General features: G+C 39.6%; 2 protein-coding genes and 1 non-coding gene across 7 annotated transcripts; 2 read left to right on the forward strand and 1 right to left on the reverse strand.

Moving 5' to 3' along the window:
• Positions 1 to 522: 522 nt before the first annotated feature.
• On the reverse strand, positions 523 to 3,975 carry ACTRT3 (actin related protein T3). Its single transcript, XM_026666098.2, has 2 exons — positions 3,773 to 3,975; positions 523 to 1,441 (listed from the first exon to the last, which is right to left on the reverse strand). Exons 1-2 carry the CDS (start codon positions 3,973 to 3,975, stop codon positions 523 to 525), a joined length of 1,122 nt encoding a protein of 373 aa, XP_026521883.1.
• Positions 3,976 to 7,333: 3,358 nt separating this feature from the next.
• Positions 7,334 to 7,406, forward strand: TRNAV-AAC (transfer RNA valine (anticodon AAC)). The gene has a single exon. It is a non-coding gene; the product is annotated as a tRNA-Val (tRNA).
• Positions 7,407 to 8,030: 624 nt separating this feature from the next.
• MYNN (myoneurin) lies at positions 8,031 to 22,904 on the forward strand. 5 transcript variants are annotated; one of them, XM_026666060.2, is made up of 8 exons: positions 8,031 to 8,123; positions 9,558 to 9,857; positions 10,931 to 11,733; positions 14,511 to 14,670; positions 14,771 to 14,949; positions 15,558 to 15,641; positions 15,803 to 15,889; positions 18,639 to 22,904. In XM_026666060.2, the coding sequence occupies exons 2-8, from the start codon at positions 9,592 to 9,594 to the stop codon at positions 18,896 to 18,898; spliced, it is 1,839 nt and encodes a 612-aa protein (XP_026521845.1). In that variant the 5' UTR covers positions 8,031 to 8,123; positions 9,558 to 9,591; the 3' UTR covers positions 18,899 to 22,904. The 5 variants fall into 5 exon arrangements, with proteins under 5 accessions (XP_026521845.1, XP_026521871.1, XP_026521852.1 ...); XM_026666086.2 differs by having other exon boundaries at positions 8,100 to 8,123; positions 9,558 to 9,682; XM_026666067.2 differs by having other exon boundaries at positions 8,122 to 8,357.
• Positions 22,905 to 22,942: the final 38 nt, after the last annotated feature.

Genomic DNA, 22,942 nt, shown 5'->3' on the forward strand with positions numbered 1-22,942 from the left:
CTACCCTATTGTTCTGTTATGCCATTTCAGCCTTAATCTAAACCAGCAAGGGCAATAGTGCATAGCACTTTAGAGCAAGGGTCTTAAAACTTGGCAAGTTTAAGACTTGTGGACTTCAACTCCCAGAATTCCTGGGCTAACATGACTGGAGGAGGAATTCTGGGAGTTGAAGTCCACAAGTCTTAAAGCATTCAAGTTTGAAGACCCCTGCTTTAAAGTATTGCTGTCTGTGAATTATTACAGGTAATCCTTAACATACGACCACAACTGAGCCTAAATTTATGTTGGTAAGCGAGACATTTAAGTGAGTTTTGCTCCATTTTACGACCTTTCTTTCTTGCCATAGTTATTAAGTGAATCACTGTATTATAGGATATTTACAGAAATATAGCCTAAGGAAGCAGCCATGGAATTGTTACCTTTATTTGTCTTTCAAAAAGGTGAGGCAATAAATCTCACCAAGTGTTTCGTGACGTTCTTCCCACAGCTTTTTAAATAAAAATGTTTCTGTACCACAGGGATCTAGAAGCACTTCCTGTGTACTATGTTAGGCCCAACTTCAGCATATTCTTCCTTGGAAATCCACATCTCTTGAAAGGCTGAGAGAGAAGCAAGAATGGATCCTCCCATCCAGACAGAGATCTTCCTGTCAGGAGGGGCTTGGACCAGGACTTCAGTGTCTTTGGGAGCCATGCGAATCAACTCCTTCGTCAAGCGATCTGAAATCCCAGGAAAGAGACTGGAGCCACCAGAAAGGAGGATGTTGGCGTACAGAGTGGTCCTTAAGTCAATGTCACATTTCATGATGGTATTGAATAAGAGCTTATCGATTCCTGGCGCTTCCATGCCAATGTTAGATGGGCGAAAGAGGGTCTCTGGGCAGCGGAACAGTTGGTTGTGGATTTTGATAATCTGACCATCAGGCAATTTCCATGTTTTCTCTATTGCAGTAGGTTGTTTGGCCATTTCTTCTTCAGGGTTTAAGCACACATAACACAAGGCCTCCTTGATGATCCTCACAATTTCCCTTTCAGCTGTGCTCACCAAGGCAATGCCACTTTCTCTCAGGATTCTCATTAAATAATCTGTAAGATCCCGGCCCGCCAGGTCAAGTCGGAGAACAGCATGAGGCAAGCAGTAGCCTTCAAAGATTGGGACAGTATGTGTGACCCCATCCCCAGAATCCATCACACAGCCTGTCGTGAGACCCGCAGCATAGAGGGCCAACACAGCCTGAATGGCCACGTAGAGGGCTGGAACTTCAAATTTTTCAAAGAGCAACCTCGTCATTTGTTCACGGTTGGATAATGGGTTAAGTGGTGCCTCGGTGATCAGTGCAGGCCTTGTGCCGGAGTTTAATCTCAGTTCATTCTCATAAGTATGCTTCCAGATTTTCTCCATGTCTGGCCAGGAAGTGACAATGCCATGTTCTACTGGATATCTGTTGGATATAACTGAGAATTAAAGAAGCATGCACATATCTAAAAACAACTTGAACTGGGGCAGACAAAATTCTAAAAATTCACAAAGGACGTGTTTCCATATAAAATCTCAGTTCCAAATATCTTTTCATGGTTCCCAGTTTATAATCTTAGAATGCTTCTTCTGTGGAAGATTTGATACTGTAGTTGTTTAACATTAGTTACACTCAGTTTATAGTTTTGTTAGATACTTATTCCTTATTTCCTTCTATAGAAGTTTGGGATGATGTGTGTATAGTCATTTCTTTTCCATCTGAATTCTCATCACTCTCAGATAAGCTGGGCTGAGAAGTAATGATTGGCCAGAGTCAGATAGCAGATAATCAGAGTTGGAAGGGACCTTATAGTCCAACCCCCTGCCCAAGCAGGAGACCCTACACCATTTCTGACAAATGGCAGTCCAATCTTTTCTTGAAAGTCTCAAGTGATGACGCTCCCACAACTTCCAAGGGCAATCTGTTCCATTGGTTGTCATTCAGGGTGCTTCCTTAGTTAACTGGAGAATGGAACCTGGGGCTTCTTATCATTCTAATTACTATTCCTAAATTTTGCAAGCTGTAGCAGACTAAGTGTTGCACAACATTTACATCTTTATGTATGGAATGTTATCAATAAGCTTTGTGAGTTGAAATTATTCCTGGTAGGAAGAGGGCCTACACTAACATTTTTTATATAGAAACTTAAAACAAATTATTGTATTTTCAATTGATTTTCTTTTATGCATTACAACAGAGCTAGAAAATTCTATGTGAAATCAATTGCTGTAGATCAGAAATGGACAACGTATGCATATTTAAATATTGACTTTGATACCCAGCCTGGTCAATGATAAAGAAAGATAGAAACTCATTCAGCTCAGTGACACTGAGACTATTTGCTGTCCATTCCTAGTGGATCATGATTAATCTATACCTAGTATATAAAGGTTTTGAACTCTTCCTTTGGTCTACTACCTGCTACAATCTCTCTCTCTCTCCCCCTGTGTATGTGTGTGTGTGTGTGTGTGGATATGGATAATAACATTTCCAGAATAATTTGTACCTAATTTGGCAGACACAAACATCTATTAGGCTTTACACACACACATATACACAAAATACACCTCTTTTGACTATGGACATTTTGTCTTCAGCTCTGAATCTTTTTGCAAACTAGGCCATTTAAAGAAATGAATTGACTTGGTAATTATGCATGCCACATATTTTTATTATAGTTCCTAACTAGAGAGTTAAACCATGGTTATGCTTAATTAAGCCCTATACAATGCTCTAACTGAACCTCAACTTTTTACATAAGCGGGCATATTTTAACAGCATACCCCAAGCTGATCTTTATTGTCAACATCTGGCATGTTAATACAAAATTGTGACAAAGAAGCATGACAATTGTTAAATTAAATAAGGGAAAAAATACCCATCATAGTTTGGATAATCTGGATAGAAACTGCAAAGATAGTAGAAAAGGAAGCAATCTTTCATTTGACAAATTAAATAATTCAATATGATGTACACCAAGTAAGTCCCTCCTCCCATTTTGAAAAGCGTTTGCAATCTGAAGAAAGTAATCTTCTGTGTACAAACATTTTTTATGCCTCCTTCATCTAGTACTCTCAATAAAAGACACCAATAAAAAAATGCCTTGTCATAGTCTTCTTTCAAGATGTTTTCCCCTGGCCTAACCTGTTCTGTTTCTGATATTAATTCTGGCATTTCTTGATTATTTCCCATCCATAGATTGAGAAGTTGTGACCCTGTTATGGTGTAGTATAGTAGAAAATCAGGGTTTTATTCTTGTGGGTAAAGAAGAATCTCTGATAGCCTTCATTGCCCTCCAAAAACCAGCAAAGGTACATCTAGTTCTTTTTAATAGCACCTGAATGGACAACGTAGACCTTTCTAGACACTGAACTCCAAGCAGCAGTAGGTCCAGCCAGCATGACTAATCTGAAAGACTGCCAATTGCTGCCAATTATGGAGTTAATATCCAATTACATGGATCCAAGGCAGAACTCACTGTCAATCATCACAGAATGCATTAGTCCATCAAATTGACGTTCTATTGTTCAGAATAGCCCTTTTCCATTGTAGTACTATAGATGTCATTGACTCGGCCTAAAATTATGTTCATGTAAATTCATCTTCTCTTACATCATCATTTCAACCTTTAATTCTTAGGATTCCTTTTTCTGAAGTTACTCCCTCCCCTAAGTAAACAGTTTTAAGATGATTTTCTGACCAGTTAACTCTTATTTATCCCCTATGGTTTACATTCCCCAGTGTTTTCTAAAGCACCTTAGGGAGAGGATCCCTCTCTTGGCTTGTGCTTCATCTCCAATGTAGAAATCCTTCTGGCCAGCACCGAGCATTACAGACTTGGCCTTGGCACGGCCTATCAAGTTGGTAAAGATGACACGTGGTTCCTTATCTCCAGCAACACCAGCCTTGAGCAGGCCTGAGCCATTGTCTAAAACTATAGCTGGTGGTAGCTCACCCATCCCTTGTTGATGGTTCTGGTTCCTGCACAGAGCAGTGACCCTCAGTGAGCTTGTCTTATATTGGGGAAAGATTAAGGCTAACAATCTCTCCAGACAGGTGTTGCTCGGGCTATTGTGACCTCCATGTTGCTATGATACCTTCTGAGCAAAGCTTTGTAAGCCTTGAATAGGTGTGTGGATAAGATAGGATGAATACAGTGATTCTGCATTCCTCAGTGAAGTCTATTTCATGGTTGGAGAACTGTCCAGTTGTGGTTAGTCTTTTCTCTTGTGGGGACATGTAATTTAAATGGGAAACTGTTTAAATTTGACCAAAGGCCCAGATACATAACACAAGCTGACACTTCCCATTCCAACCATTCCAATTTCTCACTAGGGTGACTTAAGCATGAACCACCAGGGCAGATAATTTTTTAATGGGGAGGTGTCCTTCTTTCACCCAAACATGGTTGGGGCCGAATAGGATATCCCTCTTCCCCAGGACTAAAGTTTTTGTTACTGAGCCCAAGATATTGTGGAGCATGTAGGGCTGATGCGAGCTTAATATTGGATAAGAATGGTTTTTATTTTAATAATTGAAACAAGACAATTACTTCAGGAGGAATGAATCTAGGAAGTTTATGTATTGAAATTAGCCAATATCTATAAATAGATCAACCAACTAACAGATAATGGAACAGAAAATTTAAAATAAAATGAGTCAACCTGCACTAAAAAGAGATAAAATGCATCAATACTACTGCTTTCATTGGGAGTGTCAGGCTATAGTGAAAAGAGCTAAAACAGCTGCAATGGTGCTATGGATGTTCTACCTACCTTTAAAATGCATTGCATATAAAAACAGATAATAGCTTTAATCATATGGTCACAGCCACCCTCTTGACTTTTTTGGACATATCTGGCCTTCCTCTGACTGATTCCAATTCTCTCAGGCTCTTCTGGCAGAGGACCTGGATACCAAGCCTAGTTGTGAAGCTGCCCTCACAGAATTGCTGCTTTCAGGAATTGCAGCCCCAGCATTGCTAAGGATAACCAAAAAATAATAATTTGAGCTTGAATCTCACCCACCACTTGCTTCTCATTGGAAGAGGACTCTGTGTTTAACAACCAGGTTGTTAGATCTGTGGCACCTTCTTTGTAAGCACTTTATGTTTCTGGGAAGCAGATATTTTCATAATTATCTTCCCAATAAGTCTGGGGAGCGAAAGAAATGCATCTGCTTCTCCTAGTCTGAAGTCCTTCAGTTTTCCATTGAAGTGACAATTCCCAACTTGCATGGCAGCCAATTGTTATGGGTTTCAGGATTTGGTGAAAAAGACTTCAAAGTACATCTTTCTTGATCTACAATCTTGATTCAAAGATTGTTGTGCCTTGAAACAAAGACCTCTTAAGATCTGATAAAAGGGAATGATCTATTTTGATAGAAAGTCAACTGGTCAAATAAGTTTACTGATATAACATACCCACAAAAGAATTATGGTGGGTTTTTATTTGGCTTTTGGAGAAAGACAATGGCAAGACAATGATATGGGGAATGTTTAAGAAGCATAGAGTCTGGGCAGGGATTGGGGAAGTGGGCAAAACTATCTTCTCTTCCTGGAAGAAGAGGTTATTCCCCCTCCAGGACTAGGGCAGCAATGTGTTATGGTAATGTACAGCAAATTCTTCATTCTATATTTAGTGTATAGCCCCATATAAACAGGTGACAGAAGTGTCTTCACTCAAAACAATCTTCTTCCAGTTTGTAAGACAAAGAAATGTAATGATCTTTCCATTTGAAAGGCAAAGAATGGCAAGCAAGCACTAACACGCCTGAAACATTTCACCACTTAAAAGTGGGGTAATAGGTATGTAAAAATACTTTTTCTTCACTTGTGACCCATCAATCACTTAGCAATGACTGAATGGTATTCATTGGAATCCTTTATATTACACCAGGAAGGAGAAAGCTGTAGCTTTCCAAATTTTTGGAATTATGGCTGTGTCTATCTCAGCCAACAATCATAAGGGAAATCTGGAACTCATCAGCTTCCCATCCCAAATTTAATCAGAAGCAAACCCCATTGAAGCCAATGGGATTTACTCCCACATAAGTATCAAACCATCTTTTAGCCCAAAGTGTTTGTGGGAGCTTGGTTCTTGTAGTGAGTTTATAGTTCAGTATGCTACATGCCCCAAGAAAACTGAATTAATTGCACAACAAAATAATTTGATAACAAATAAGCATGTCATATGAACCATCCTAATGAATATCATGTGTCATCTTTTAAGTCTCAGTTCAACCATGGGGACTTGCAACATCTTTCATGTGGGCACAATTTTTTTCCCTTCTTCCTAACACTTGTAGGAAACAATTCATGATTTTTTAAAATGGAAGATTGAGGCTATGCTTTGGCACAAGGTTTCCACTCCCACAAGTTTGAAGAGGGAGAGGAACACCTGCTACAACACCTGTTGTGTTTGTGTAATGGTGCTATTTACTTTGATGGAACAGGTACTTACTTTGTAATAGTTACAGATAATTAAAGTGCTCTATTTATTAGGAAATAAGAAATTCAACTAACTTCACCACAGGAAGGAGAGGGGAAAATCTGGGCAAGTTATATTCTGTAGATATTAATTTAACATTCAGATGATCTCACCTGGAAACCAAGTGGAAATAAGGATGAGATGGTAATTATATTCCTTCCTTGAAACAAAGGAAAGCATGGAAAAAGAATCTACATTTAATCATCCATCAAACCCGTTGTTTCTTGCTCACCCCTGAAATCCCGCTGTGTTCAATTTGGCGTTTATGCTCATCTTATAATGTCCTTTTCTAAAATTAATTTTATAGGGTCTTATAGAATATAACCTACCACTTCTTGTTTATACTGTTTTAATTCTCAACAATTGTCTCAAGGAGTGACAGAATAACAGTTAATCCCTTCTTTTTATCAAGTTAATAATCAGTCCTTTTTACCAAGTCATATGTAACTGGGTTTTTAAGAACAGAAAATGAGGATAATGTAATAATTATTTTTTGTAAGCATAAATGTTAATTTTTCTATAGTTGTGAATATACGTAGCTCAAGGTTGAATTGTGATATATTTACTTCTCTTCGAGCTGGGTTACTTGCTTGCAGACATTTCATTACCCAGTTAGGTATCATTACCCTATAGATGTGTAGCAGCATGACTTGATAGAGGAAATCTTCATTTGGGACTGCAGTATCTATATTTTAGTTAGAGTTTTTTGTGAATAAACATTTGGTCTCACTGTTGAATGCTGCTGTACTCAAATTCTACTTGAAGATGCCTAGGTATAATAAAAGTAAAGGCGTGTAAGGAAAATAATTCCAAAGGGTTAGGCATAATGGTTTCCGTAGTGTAGTGGTTATCACGTTCGCCTAACACGCGAAAGGTCCCCGGTTCGAAACCGGGCGGAAACATTTTAATCTCAAAAAACGACTTTTATTTAGACATCAAGGTACTTGTTCAAAGTTCTTTTTAATTTATTTTATTTATAATGGACAGAAATTGCTTAAAAATTGACTATTTCCCTCAACTTGTTGCGATAAATTTGTTTTTAATATTTACTACACATGCTCCCACCGGCTAGGGGTAACTTTTTTTTAAAAAAAAAAAGAAAACTTAAAAAAAACCCGTGCACCTCAACATTTTAATATTGCAAACCGTGCGGCTTTGAAATAAATGTTTTTACTTTTGTTTCCGACTTTGCGCCGTAAAAGTAAGAGTAATGCTTTTATGTGGCTAATGCGCATTCCTGCCTAGATCTACTATAGACATTCCAGACCAGTGAATCCTAATATACTTAATTTCCACTTTATCAGAGGACAAATACATTTCACGCCATCCGTCTCTACAAAGTCTTTCGCACCCACCCTAAAAATTAATAATTTATAGCGCTAGACATCATGGGAAATGTAGTTTATGCTGGAGAAACGCCCATTTCCCCACAACTACGTAATGAAGCCCCGCCCCGATTCCAAGCGCTGTCACCGCCACTCTTTCCTGGCTGGAATTGTTCTGCGAACGGAAGTGAGCCTTGACCCGCCACCAACCAAAGAGGGCGGATTCAACCCGCATCATCACAAAATGGCGCCCTGAGCGGAAGCTTCTTCCGCTCGAGTTGCCACCCCTGCCAGGTGTGTTTGCCCACTATAACTCTGAAGAGAGGGGAGGGGTGGGGGAGAAGAAAAGGAAGCGGACTAGGACGGAACCATTTGGGCTGGATGGCGGGGGAGGGGGGGAAGGAGAAGGAAGGAGAAGGGACACCCGGGCTTGCTGGAGAGAAATCCGAAGGACCAAGGAAAAGAAGTGGGTGGGAGGCATCCCAGTTGCCGGGCGTGAGTGACAGGAGGGAGCCGGCATTTGGGGAGGTCAGATTTGGAACCAGAGGGAGCTCTTTCCCCTCCCACCCCCTCAGCCAAATCCTCAGGCGAAAAGATGCTGGTGCCAGTTTGTGTTCTGCTCTTACAGGAGATGCCACTTTGCAGAATTGCCCCAAAACTGCCACCACCCCCCAATGTATTTGTTATTAGGGGGCTCCATGCATTTTGCACAGGGAAGGAACCCCTTAACAGCCTTGTTAGGGAAGTTTGGGTGAGGAAGGGCAACTGAGCCCAAATCACCCAGTGACTTTCTCTAATGGAAGTTTGGGAGTCCCTTGAATCTGAGTCTCTCCAGTCCTGGTCCAACTTTCCACTCTGTGTAGATGGATTAGATTAATAACACATCCCACCTTTCCCCCTTGCTCATCCTGCTCCCTCCCTCCCTCCCCATCTGTCAGCTAGGGTTGCATATCGTATTTTATTTGTATAATTTTATCTTTTTCATATTGTAAACCGCCCAGAGTTACCCTGGGGTAAGACGGGCAGCCAATAAATGTAATAAATAAAGAAGCTACCTCTATGCATCCCTGTTAAGAACACCGAAAAGGATGTCTTTGGGGGGGGGGGGGGATTGCAGATGGCACTCCAAATCATATTCTGCCCTTTGTATCCCTACATAAAGACACTGAGGAGTGGGATATAATATCCTGTGCATAAAATGGGAAGAGTCTCAATTGAGCTCTGCAACTGAGATATATCCTTTTAAGTTTGGCTTCTTGAATTTATTCTGCCAAACTTACATGCATGGGGTTGTGGGGAAAACCTGCTCTGAGGATGCAGAAAATCTGATGGGGCACCCATCCAATTCAGCCTCTGGTTGGCAAGCCAAAAGAGAGTCCAGTTTTCAAAATCTCTTACTACATTCTAAAATAGTATCTAACCTGCTTCCTTTTCGATGTGATTTAAATTTGTTTGTTTTGGAAACTGAATGCTCCTACTTTCTAGAACATCTTTCCCCAGCAAATGTTTTTTGTGAGCTATAGCACCCGTGGGGATGTTGAATTTGGTGAATGAAATAGTTTTAGTTTTGTCTGAGCATTTTGCTTTTCTTCATAATAATTAGATTCTGTTGTCTAAATAATTCAAAAATAGTAGATAGAGACAAATATTTGAATGAGTTTGTGTTTTTTTCTTTTCTTCTGCTGGAATGAGGAACCCTGATGCTTATATATTTGTTTTTCTTCTCAGGCCAAAGGGAAGAAACTGTGCATCGTTACACAAAATGCAGTGTTCCCATCACTCTGAGCATCTACTGGAAAGTCTGAACAGGCAGCGTGAAGTGGGCTTCCTTTGTGACTGCACCATCATTATTGGTGAATTCCAGTTCAAAGCTCATCGAAATGTTCTTGCATCCTTTAGCGAGTACTTTTGGGCTATTTACAGGGACACTTCAGAGAGTAATATATTTCTGGATCAGAATCAAGTGAAGGCTGATGGATTTCAGAAACTTTTGGAATTCATATACACAGGAGATTTAAAACTTGATAGGTATGGCTGGATATTTATTTAGTGTTTAAAGGAAATACTAGACAGAATGAGAATGCTCGCTTAAGGTATACAATACAATGTAAGTTAAGATGTTACAGAAATAGAGCAGGCAGGAGCAGAAGAGGAAACTAGTATAGGCAAGGTGATGTGCAATGTCACATGATGATTAGTTTAATCCAATTTGCAGGCTCCTCGTTTCATGGTACAAAAATCCTCTGTTATATGAGTAGTGTACTTTAAAAAAATCAGTATTAAGCAAGGAAGTTGGGGGAAAATGTCCTTCGATTCAACTGTCATAACAAGCAACAGCTTAACAGATTGTATGACAACAGCTTGTTACAAGGAATTAGAACTCATACCGCTTGTCATGTATTTAGATATTAGATTGTCTTTGTACAATAATTCAAGAAGCCAACAATAGTACTTGCTCCTCCTACTTGTCCCCACGAGGACCACCAGGTGAGGAGGTCTGAAGTCACCTGATGATCTTCCATGACTGAAGGTAGAGAGAATTTAAATCTCCCCACGACTAGTCCAAATACTTGAACCACTACATCACCCTGCCTCTCACAGAGGTGACTGAAAGAATAATTCAGTTAGTATCACTTGGTGATATGTAAAAAATGTTGGTGATTATTTTCCATTCAGCACATTTTTATAGGCTAAACTGAATTCAATATTTTCAGGCTTAAAATTTGCCCAGTGGTCCATCTAAGCATTGGCTCATGTCTTAATATTTACCATATTTTTTATGTGGCAGTACTTCTGTTGTGACATGCTTTATGTCAACTACAGTCCAGTATCAGATTTGGTCCATCTGAATAACAGTGTTAGACTATATAGTTCAGGTGAATTGATTGGTAAAATGGGATTATATAGCAGTGACATAACTTTTATGGCTGATGCTTATTTTTGTGATTTAATGGCCATTTCCAAAGAGGAAAAGGAAGCATAAGTCTTATTTCTGATCTAGATTTTTAAAAATCTTGTTTAAAAATTGTATCTGTTTTCTTAATTTAATATTCATGCATTTTTAAGACCATCAGTTTTCTTCATGTATATTTTTCTTGCAGTTGGAATGTTAAAGAAATTCACCAGGCTGCCGACTACCTTAAAGTGGAGGAAGTAGTCACTAAATGTAAAATTAAAATGGAAGATTTTGCTTTTATTGCTAATCCTTCTTCTACAGAAACTTCTAGTATCACTGGGAATATTGCATTGAACCAACAGACCTGCCTGCTAACACTTCGTGACTACAATAACCAGGAGAAATCAGATGCCCCTTCGGTGGATATAGTTCAGTCTCCAGTCTTAACAGTAGCCTTGGGGAAAAAATCTGTCCAACCCAAAAAACGAAAAAAGGCCTTCAGTTCTCCCAAACACCCACCGAGCAAGCCAGTACAATATCCAGGTGACGTTGCAGAAAACTCTGCCATGGAGATGTTTTTAGATGCAAATAAATTGGCCACCGAGATAACAGAACAAGCTGCCCAAGGCAGCGATAATTCTGAACTGCAACTTACCCCTGTGGTGGAGAGTGAAACTTTTGCTGCTCAGGAAATCCTTGTGCAGACTATGGGCGTGAAGCCAAAACAAGGCCAACCACGTCAAAACTGTGCTTTGAAAGAGCACTGCTTATCTAACATTACCAGTGACAAGAACTCCTATCAGTTGGAGAGCTCGGGAGAAGACCTGGATCAGAAATACCCCAAGGCCAAGCCAGTGTGTAATACATGTGGGAAGATATTTTCGGAATCTAGTAGTCTGAGACGGCACATGCGGATTCACAAGGGAGTCAAACCATATGTGTGCCAGCTCTGTGGCAAGGCCTTTACCCAGTGCAACCAGCTGAAAACGCATGTAAGAACTCACACAGGTAGGCTGTTTATTTGGGTTTGGGAATTACATCTTGTCACAATGAGCAGGAAAGGCCGCCCATCTTTCAAATAAATTCCCTTTTGCCAACTTTCATCTTTCCATCTTTCCTAAGTCGGTAAAATGAGGACACAGATTGTTGGGGGCAATATGCTGACACTGTAAACCACTTAGAAAGGGCTATAAAGCACTGGAAGAGGTATATAAGTCTAAGTGCTATTGCTATTGTGATCAGTTATATAAGTAGGGTTCAGGAACGTTCTTCATATTATTATTTTTAAGGAAGTAGGTATACCCTATCAAATGAAACTAGATATATCAGTATTCGTTGCTTCTGTAAGCTGCAAGGAGAGAGAGAACATTTTACCAAATATAATTTGTGAGCAGAAAGCTCAGTCTTGGGCATTTTCCGACTAGATGTATTACTTTGTCCTGATAAACTGATCTTACTGATTTATGAGCTATAGCCTTGTTCTACCCTTTCTGTAATATTTGTATTACCCTTTCTGTAATATTTGTTTCTTGCCAGGACTATTTAGGTAGGGACGTTATAAAAGTAAAAGGAAAGGAAAGGGAAAAAATGCCCACAATACATTACAAAAACATGGTTAGAGCTTCTGCCAGATCTTATTAAACAAAATGGTTTCTGGTTGCTGATGCACAAGTTATGGTTGACAGTGCAGACGTACTTTGATGTAAACAGTAAGTTTGTGTTTTGCCATAATTGTAAAAAAATTGGAGGATCTTATGGTTTATGTGACAAATAGTTGAGAGAAAGAACTGTGTTGCCTTGCAGTGTCACCCTTTACTTGTCTTGTACATAAACATTTACACCTGTGCAGGTCATGTGTGAGGCAAAAAGGCTTTAAAAAAGGCTAATTCCAGAGAAGTTGGGTGGCAACTGGGTGATGGTGTGTTGATAGCATAGTGGTAGCTGACATAGTGGTCGCTGAAGATTTGGTATGGCAGAGAGCTAGTGGAAGAAGGCTGAAGAACACTGAGGAAGAGGCTTGGGAAGAAAACCAAAGACTCAGATGAAGATAGGAGTACGTACATTTTATGCTATGGGGCTCAATAAGGAGGAAACAGCCAGAGGCCTGGCAGCTCAGCTTTAAAGTAGCAGCTGAAGTTTATGGGAATTGCAATGTTATCAGAAAGATGGGAATCCAGTAATGGAACGGTCAGGCTTCCGAGGACATTGACTAGTGACCTGTCTGCTAAGTCAAGGAATGAGCCTCCTGTTCTGCTTGGTTTTGGAAACCCTGTCCGGTGGGAAGAACAGTGATTAAGTGCCAACTCCTGATCTGGTCCAGCAATAGTCACAAAACCAGCTCAGGCATCAAATCAGCCAAAATTACATCCGCTAACAGTAAAAGAGAGTGCTAAAATAAGAAACAGAGAGAGCTCTTATATTGGTCCTGCCAAATATCTGGCAAGGGCTGGACAAGAGAAGGGGTTGGCTAAATGCTAAGGCAGGGAATCCCCAGGCCAGGAAACATAGGAGAGAGGCAAAAAGACTGAAAAGGAATACAGTAATGTCCTTCTTAGGTCTCTGTGAGTTTGAAGGAGTGTCAAAGAAGGGTTCGTTTTTCACAGTCAGTGTTTTGAGAAGACATCCAAGGTCATGTTGCTTGGCTGGAAAGACATGCCAGGTGCTAACTGGATAGATGCCCAGAATCTAAAACTGAAAGCTGAAGACAGCTAGGAGGAAGGAGAGATGAGGAAAGTCATTTTCTTTGGTATCATATTGCCTGTAAACCAGTAAGCTTCTACTTCACCAAAAAAGGAATCTTGTTGTAATCCTTCAGACTGATCACTATAAAAGAAAACCCACAATAGTTCCCCCCCCCACTTTTTCTGGCAGTCTTTAAAAAATGTTTGCTATGGAAGTGTATGGAATATGTGGCTCCAGCGCACAGTATTTAAAATCTTAATAAGTAACAGTGTGAGATTATCACAGTTCCTTTCATTGTTTTGGGGTTTTTTGATGAGGATTATGTGACAATTAAACCATGTCTTTCTAAAGAGTATATTTTGTTGTGCAATCGTCTAGAACTAACAAATAACTCTGTTGGTTTGAATTGTCTTTGCAGTATACAGGATGCAATTTTGTGTTTTAACTTCTAATAGCCAATGTTTTTAACCTTCTAATTGTTTTATACTGTTATTTATGACATTGTAAGCCACACAAAGTTGCTTGATAGTGAGATGGATGGCATATAAATGTAATGAATACATAAATAAACTTGGAATGTCAAATCTGACTTGATAAACAACTGTGAAATCATGAAAAGAATACACACACACACACACAATCCCTGCTACCTACCTCTTCCTTTCTCTTAAATGTGTAATCATTCCAAAACTTAGTGGAGTAAACAGCACCTGAAAATGTTCAAGCATTAATTAAGCAGAAAGACAATATCTAGAACTCCTGAACATTTTTGTCAAGGGGTTGATTTGTGGCAAAAAGTTTTTCAGCATTACATGGGCAATTACTGCTAAATTATTATGGATAATCAAGAAAAACATATTTCTCCATTGCATCTATTACTGACAATAAATCAAAGTGCTGTTAAGCTGGAATAAAGAGTGTCATCAGCCAAGGAGATGGACTTCTACTAGGGTCCAAATGATGTCACCAGATGGGTTCTTGCCCACTCTCTGAAATTCAGCCATATCTCCCTGTCTCTGTCCACAATTCATTTTTGTCCAGAACGGAAAATAAAAATTCCTTTAGAAGGCATGACTAAAGTAACATCTTAATTCCCTTTGCAGGTGAAAAGCCATACAAATGTGAACTCTGTGACAAAGGTTTTATTCAGAAATGCCAGCTTGTTTTCCATAGCCGAATGCATCACGGAGAGGAGAAACCATACAAGTGTGACGCCTGCAACCTGCAGTTTGCAACTTCAAGTAATCTAAAAATTCACGCCAGGTGAGTGAATGAGCATCACCTGAAATTTGGCTAAAGAGGGATGTTGTTTGCTGAAAAGCCACCAGGGCATGGATAGTAGGTGTTTACTTTTGTACCTTAGGAAACACAGTGGAGAGAAGCCATATGTCTGTGATCGATGTGGGCAGCGATTTGCACAAGCAAGCACATTGACTTACCATGTGCGACGACACACGGGAGAAAAGCCTTATGTCTGTGACACCTGTGGGAAAACGTTTGCTGTTTCAAGTTCGCTCATCACTCACTCAAGAAAGCATACAGGTAATCCTGAAATAAAATGAACTGGGGAGGCCCTACTGGGCTGGTGTAGCTATAAAAAGGGAAGTTTTGAAAGGCAAAACGTGGATTCATGTGTCTTTTGCCCTCAGGAGGAAAGTATAACAGACTAAAAAATTTGGAGACCAGGCATCTGATTAAGACCATTCTATGTATCAAAAAGGGACGCAGTGGCTAAGATGCTGAGCTTGTCGATCAGAAAGGTCGGCAGTTTCGCAGTTCGAATCCCTAGTGCCGAATAACGGAGTGAGCTCCCGTTACTTGTCCCAACTTCTGCCAACCTAGCAGTTCAAAAGCATGTAAAAATGCAAGTAGAAAAATAGGGACCACTTTGATGGGAAGGTAACAGCGTTCCGGGCACCTTCGGCATTTAATCATGCCGGCCACATGACCACGGAGACGTCTTCGGACATCCCTGGCTCTTCGGCTTTGTAATGGAGATGAGCACCACACCCCCTTAGAGCCAGAAACGACTAGCACATATGTGCGGGGGGAACCTTTACCTATGTACCATAAAGAGACTATGCTGCCTCTATTAGAGTATAGGTGAAAGGCAGCATTTTCTGATAACTTATCCTTTATTTTCTCTGCAGGAGAGAAACCGTATATATGTGGCATTTGTGGCAAAAGCTTCATTTCTTCAGGAGAACTTAACAAACATTTCCGGTCTCATACAGGTAAAATCTGAAGCAAATCCATTATTTACGCATGAAATGTTGCTTAATGCTATACTATTGCTCATTTGCTAATTGCTAATTGTGATTTCATTCCCCACTCCCTTCCTGTTGAAATATCTATATTGGAATTTGGGGACTCTGACTAGAAATTTTGCTTTCAGGTGAAAGACCATTTATCTGTGAGCTGTGTGGAAACTCCTATACAGATATCAAGAACCTAAAGAAACACAAATTGAAAGTTCATTCGGGTAAGTGCTGACTTTAATACCTAATGCTTACATAGCCTAGATCAGTGATGGCTAACCTTTTTGACACCGAGTGCCCAAAGCGCATGCATGCAAACCCCCAAAATGCAATGCGTGACGCCCCGTGCATGAGCCCCATCCCCCATGCATGCACGGCAGAGCCAAAGACCAGCTGGCCAGCAGGAGGCACGCGCACATGCGCGGCGGAGCTGAGCAGGGGCGACAGCTCGTGTGTCCACAGAGAGGACTCTGCGTGCCATAGGTTCTCCATCATGGGCCTAGATAAAAGGCATTTACTTCATCTGTTCAAAGCAGAGAAATCTGTGCCTCAGTCCTCTTAAGTTAACAAAGTTAAATGCTGGATTTTTTTGTAGTGACGTCTTGACATTCTCTATTGTTAATCTATCCCTGCATAAAATACTGAAAGAAACTAAGAAAACAAACTGGAACCAGGAAAGGATAAATGGGCAGGAAAATATGGGAGTGTTGCATCACGTTTTCAGTACTGCTTTTCTTTAGTTGAAACGATTCCCTGTCCCTCTGTACTGTTTTTTTACCTAGGTTAATCATTAGCTTTTTTTTACGCAGGGCTGAATCTCATGTAACTTGTAAAAATTAATTGCATGTCTTTCCTTTATTGTTCTTACAAAAATCCATTATTCCAGTGCTGGGTTTGGCATAACAATCAAATACTTGGAAGATTTATGGTGATATCTGTGTCAGACATCCCTCAGCTACAGTATGGGTGCTTGGCTATCTTTCTGGCTGTTGTGGTGGGTGCAGAAGACAATACAATTATGTAGTTTTTAGGTACAGTCATTTGAAGGCTTAATATATCTGCAAAGACGTGATTATTTTTCAGGTATACTGCTTTGACATTCCTCATCTTCCTGCCACCTCTTTGCAATTTTTTCCCCCTTGAAACTGGGATCTCAGTCATCAGTGGATAGACCTTTATGACCTGTTGCCGGAACTGTTAAAAATAAAATGTGAATTTCAAACTCTAGTTTTATCGGAAATTAACAGTGCATTGCCCTAAATCAGGGGTCCCCAGCCCTTAGGCCACAGCCCATTATCGGGCCTTGGAACTGGACCATGGAAGCAGTGAGCAAGTGAGCACAACTCTTATTTGTGCGACAGGCGCGTTTGTCCACCCTTTGTGCAAATGGAACTGTGCGCGTCTTCACTAGCACTCGCGTGTAACCATTCCCTCTCCCCGCTCCAACTGGCCCACAAAGCTGGAAAGGTTGGGGATCGCTGGCCTAAATAAATAAACGCCTAAAGTATTAATGTATTTGTAGGGAAAAATTATACTACTCCAGCAGATTGTCCTTTTTTGATGAAGTCTAGAAGAGCCTTTCCTCAACACTTTTTTTTTTAAAAAAAGAGAGGCAGTGTGCCTCAGTGGTTAAAGTCTTAGACTGGTACCCGAGAGCTGCAGGTTCTAGTCAGTCCTCAGGCACCGAAACTGACTGGGTGATTTGAGACCAGTTGTTCAACCTCTCCCATAGGAACGTGGCTGTGGGGAAAAACAGAAGAAGAAGCACTGTGGTATGCTGCCTTGAGTTCCTGAATGAAGGATAAGATATAACTCAAATAAATAATGTGTTGCAGTCTAATTCTTGTTAGTGCTAGTGGCTCTGCTAGCTAAGTATTATGGGGGTTGATTGGGAAAGAAAGAGAAACAACTTTTAAAAATATCTTTATAAATCTAGAAGCTAATTGCTGTGTTAGGCATTGCTAGATGTTGGTCATTACCTATAAAACCCTATATATCACATCAGCCCTTCCCGCTAGTTTAGGCAGAAAATATGCTACGGACCCCATCAGTCAGAGAATTTCTTGTTAGGTCAAGGAAGAGGGTCTTCTCTGCTGCTGCCCCTGCTTTGTGGAACATCTTGCCCTCAGAGGTCAGGAAAGCCCCTACTCTCTTGGCTTTCCGCAGAGGGGTCAAAACCTAGCTAAATAGCCTTGCCGTGAGGACCCCTCCCCTCACCTGTTTTAACAGCTCTTTAGTCTCCCCATCTTCAATCTCTCCCATCTCTTGCAGTTTTATAATGCTGGTTTAAATTTTTAATCTTAAAATTATTTGGTTGAAATGTTTTGTTGTATTGGTTAAATCGTACACTGGCCGGAGCTCCTCTGTGAGGGAGATGGGTGGTTAAGAAGTTTGATATACTTATTTTGTATCTATAGTTTGTAAATATAAAATAAATATAATATAAATATAATGTTCCTTGGGCCCATGTTACATGGTATATATTAAATATCACATTTTTTTGCTCTACAGGATGCATTTTTTTCACCCAAAGGTGGCGCAAAAATGTCTGTGCATCTTATGGAGCGAATATTGCATCACAGACTGTGACATGTATTACCTCAGGGGTCCCAATGGTGGACTGGTTCTGGTCCTTTGGTGAATAGCAGCTGGGCCACCGTGGCGGGGTCATTTTACAGTGCTAAATCCCGCCTCTTCCGTCTTTGTCATTGCCCACCTCTTTTGTCTCTTTTCCACAGTGCAGGAATCAATAGGCAGAGCTGGCACATGAGAGGACACCTATCTATGGTCCTCTCAGGCTCCACCTCCTGCCCTCACTACACTGCTGCTCCATATTTGACACTCCATGTTTTTTTTCTTGTTTTCCTCTTCTAAACTTAAGTGCGTCTTATGGTCGGGTGCATCTTACAATGCGAAAAATACAGTAGATCTTTGTTTTCAAGACTAATTCTTCGGCTTTGTTTGACTTTTCAGATTCTGAGAACCCATTGGATTCCATTGCACTTGACCCTTCCTTCAGCGAGCAAGATTCAATTCCAAGTGAGAAAAGCCTTTTGCTGGAATCTGCTGATGTGAAGCCTTCAGACATATTGCCTCTGCCCATTGGAACAGAGGACCATCAGGTATTGCTGCCTGTCACGGATGGTCAGTCTTCCCCATCTGACACACTTCTGCGATCTTCCATCACGGGATATTCAGAACCTCAGTTTATTTTCCTCCAACAATTGTACTGACAACTGTTGAGTGACGAAAACTCTAGAAATCCAAGCGTCTCTGATCAAAGGGAGCTATGGGTGAGCTAGATTACATCTCAGTTTCCACTATGGACTTTGCTTTGAATTCAGCTTTTTTGCTAGTATTTTATTACTCTAGGACAAAGATTGTGTATTTTCACCTGAAAGAATCAAGATTGCATTTTCTAGGAGATTAAAAAAACGTTTGTTTTTCTTCAACACCTGCCTTAAGAATCCTAAACCATTTAACACAGGGAAGATCCTGCAGCGTTCATGCAGAAACTAAGTCAAGGTATTCAAACAAAACATTGAACTGAAATTAGAGAGGTCTTCTTTTAACTGTAAATGATTTAGCTTTTGAAATAAACAAACCCAACAATAATTGAAAGCAACTCTGGAAATAGCCAAAATAGATGCAGCAACTGGATGCCATTGGACAAAAGATGGGGGAGTTGCGCCATTTCCAGGATGTCAACTTTTCTGTCATGGAAAATTAGGATTTTGAGACAGTGGAGGCTATCTGAAGAAGATGCTGTGTCTCCAGAAGCAGAGATAAATCTGAGTGAGAGATTAAGTCATTGGATATAGAAAGTTGCAATGATGTTTGCTATGTAGGCCACAGGATGAATTTCTTGTCTAAAGAGAAATTTACAAAGTTGCCTATATCAGCTAAATAACCTGATAAGTTATTATCATTGGTTGTGAAGTATGTTGGCTCCATTGATAATAAATAATATAATTATAATGTCCTTGAAATCAGATTTCAGGTCTTAGGGATAAAATTCAAAGCTAAAATCACCCAAAGTAATTTTTTTTCTGATTTGCTACCTATTCTATACAGATTACTTGGTCCCAGGACTTTTGTTTCCAGTTTCAGATATCCTTGGCTTGAAAATTTTGGAATGGCTTGTTACAGATTAAAGAAAAGCGCTTCTGGTTTATCAGTAATTTCACAAAAGTTTATAGCTTTATGAGAAGATTGTTAGTTTGATCTGTCATGTTAGTTGTAGAAAAAGAATTTTATTTCCTCCACAGCTATCAGAAAAATGAAAGGGCTGAAGAAGAAATACTGATATTCCATCTTTTCTCTGTCAAACTATCTGATCACTGCTGTGTTCACCTAGTTTAAAATTCTGAGTGGTTCATGCATACCAAATCAGTTCTAAATACATAGCTGACTTCTGATTTTTCTGTCTGATGAATTATAAAATTTTTGTGCAACAGAAGCTAGCCCCAAACCCATACAATACCCACACTGACCATTTCTATGCTGCCAAAGGCATATTGAGTTCCTTTTTTCTTGAAAAGCAATTCCCTTCCAGTTGAAATTCTTAGCAAAAATTCAAGGCAAGTTCTGGAAGTGGTTCCTTGTCATTTCTACAGAAGAGTAAAAAAATGACAAATATTTTCTTTTAGCTCTTGATGTCCTCGTGGCAGTTATGTTTTTTATTTAGTAATACCAAGTGTTTCTGTGAGGAGGTGCCAAGTGGCTTAACTATTTTTTTCAATCACTCCTTGCCAAAAATATAGATATGCTTTAAGGAGCTCTGCATTGTAGAGGAATTAACCTGCTAGTTTCAGCCAAAGATTCAGTCTATCCAGAATTCTGTTTTCATGTTTTGACTACGAGCTGCCCTTAAGGAATTGCTGATAAGGACATGTTTTTGAAAAGTGCTGTTAAGTTGACATTAAACAGCATGCAAACTTAAACATGTGTGAAGTTACGTTCAAACTCCTAAGAAACAAAAAAGAAAAACTTAGCTATACTATTTCACTTCCTTTTCTTATTCTTCTTTGTAGACCTTGGGAAATACAGGAATATTGAAAAAGATGGAGAAATGTTTGAGTAGGATTCCATTCTTTTACAAATTTATCCAATGCAACAAAAGCAAATGTATTGTGTCATAAGAAAAAGTACAATTATTAAATTTATAGCAGTTTTAGCATTAATGCAACCTGTATCCTCTCTCTGACAACTATACCAAATTCAAATTTTGATTTGGGTAAGATTTGTAGTACCCACTCAGATATCTGGCTTATATAGGTATATGGTATTTATGTGCAAAACTGAATATAATCTAGTAACTAGAAAACCAGATTCAGACAGAACGAACCGTATTCCTTACATTGCATAATATAAAAGGAACCAATGTATTGTGCATTTTGCCCTCCAGTTCCTGCAGGCAAGAGATCTTTAAAAAGTGTGCTGTGTGGTAACAGTTGTGTCCCAATTATTGAATCTGGGAATTTGTAGAACTGTGTGCGAAGGATGAACATTGCCATTGGATGTGATTGTGCAGAAATCTTGGCATGAGTAGGATAAGAAAAAAAGAAGAGTTTAAAAGGCATCTCCATGCATTTTTCAGGACCAGGAGAGCTAGAGACTCAGTAATTCTGATTTTAGGAACTATATTCCTAGCCTGATGTGTTGCTTGGTAAATCCAGCCTGAATAATAATAATCTGTTTTTGAACCATCCAAAACTGAAAATAGAAGGATTTTGCCCTTATTTACAGCAGCCAAATCGCTATCCTAACAAACTTCAAGCCCAAAGTCAAGTGGCTTTCGTACTTATTTCCTTCCCCGACTATTCAAGAACATAATTAGCATTGTTAGCCTACATTTAGGAGTTATAGTTTAGAGAAAAAGGAAAGGAGGATTATCTCTGTGAAGCTTGGCAACCACTTCTTACATTTGTGAAGATGGAGAGGAGCTGGTTGTTGATATTTTCCTGATACATTCAAATAGCAATAGCACTAAGACCATTTTATAGTGGTTTATAGCCCCCTCTAAGCGGTTTACAGAGTCAGCATACTGTCCCCAACAATCTGGGTCCTCATATTAAACCACCTCGGAAGGATGGAAGGGTGAGTCAATTTTGAGCCTGGTGAGATTTGATCTGCCAAATTGCAGGCAGACGGCTGTCAGCAGAGGTAGCCTGCAGTACTGCACTCTAACCACTGTGCCACCGACCTTTGTGGTATAATCTTGCTTAGGGCTGGTGATACTAAGCTTCAGTTAGCACACAAAAAAAATTGTAAAATGTATACGAAGATAGATTTTGGATATATTTCTTTATAATATCGTTATAAACTATCTTCTGGAGAAAACAGTTTAATATAGGTATTTCAGATGAAGATGATTTGGGTCACTCTTGAACACTGTTTCAGAATTTCCAAAAACCTTGTCCCTGGGGTTTTTTATTGGACTGTATTTGATTATTTAATATTTATAAATATTTTTCTTTCTTTCTACGGTTTGTGGTTTGTACACGAAGCAATTTTTTTAAAAGACCATTTTTATCTTATACACTACTTAGGCTCTGGAAGAGCTGAAAATTATTGGAGCAATAACTGAATATACAACCTTTTTTAATTCCAAGTCTGACGATTCTACTGTGATACTTGGAAAACGTGGGCTGTTGAACGATAACATATCTTTTTTCACAAATCATGGTTTCTGCTGGTATTAAAAGTACCAGCTGCGAAAATTTGCTGGGTGTTGTAGGGACTGGATCATAAAGAGGGGTGTGCTACATTTTGTGTATGAAACTTCCCCCTCTAGCTTCAGTGGGGAGGAGATGGAAGGAAGAGCCAACTGCATTTTGGACTTAAATTAACCTGGTTGATGACTAGTTATTTGCTGTGATTCACCAGCCATTAAACGGAGGTTTTGATGCTGATGTGGAACACTGCTTTCACACAGAAAAGGGATATTCAGACCTTTCCTTCATCTGCATGTTGAGCTCTTGGCCAAGAATGTTATTATTTTTGCCACATGAGAGTTGCACGATTGTGGGCATCCTAAAGAGTTTTGTGATTTACACCCCCCTCCCCTAGTTTAAGTTATTTTTGAAATGTTTTTCTCATGTATTTGCAAATCTTTTTTGTTCAAGGGTAAATGTATGTGTAGCTGACTTCCTGTTTTTGTACATCCCTCTGAGGGTACCCGTGCATAGGTTGCAATATTTTAATGTTAGATTTGAATAAACTGGTTTTGTAACACTTCTGGGCTCTGTTCTTCTATTGTTGCTTGGGATACAAAG

This window comes from Notechis scutatus, chromosome 4 (genome assembly GCF_049901735.1).
Source record: "Notechis scutatus isolate UNSWTSFEM ecotype Mainland chromosome 4, rNotScu1.2, whole genome shotgun sequence".
Classification (NCBI taxonomy): Eukaryota; Metazoa; Chordata; class Lepidosauria; order Squamata; family Elapidae; genus Notechis; species Notechis scutatus.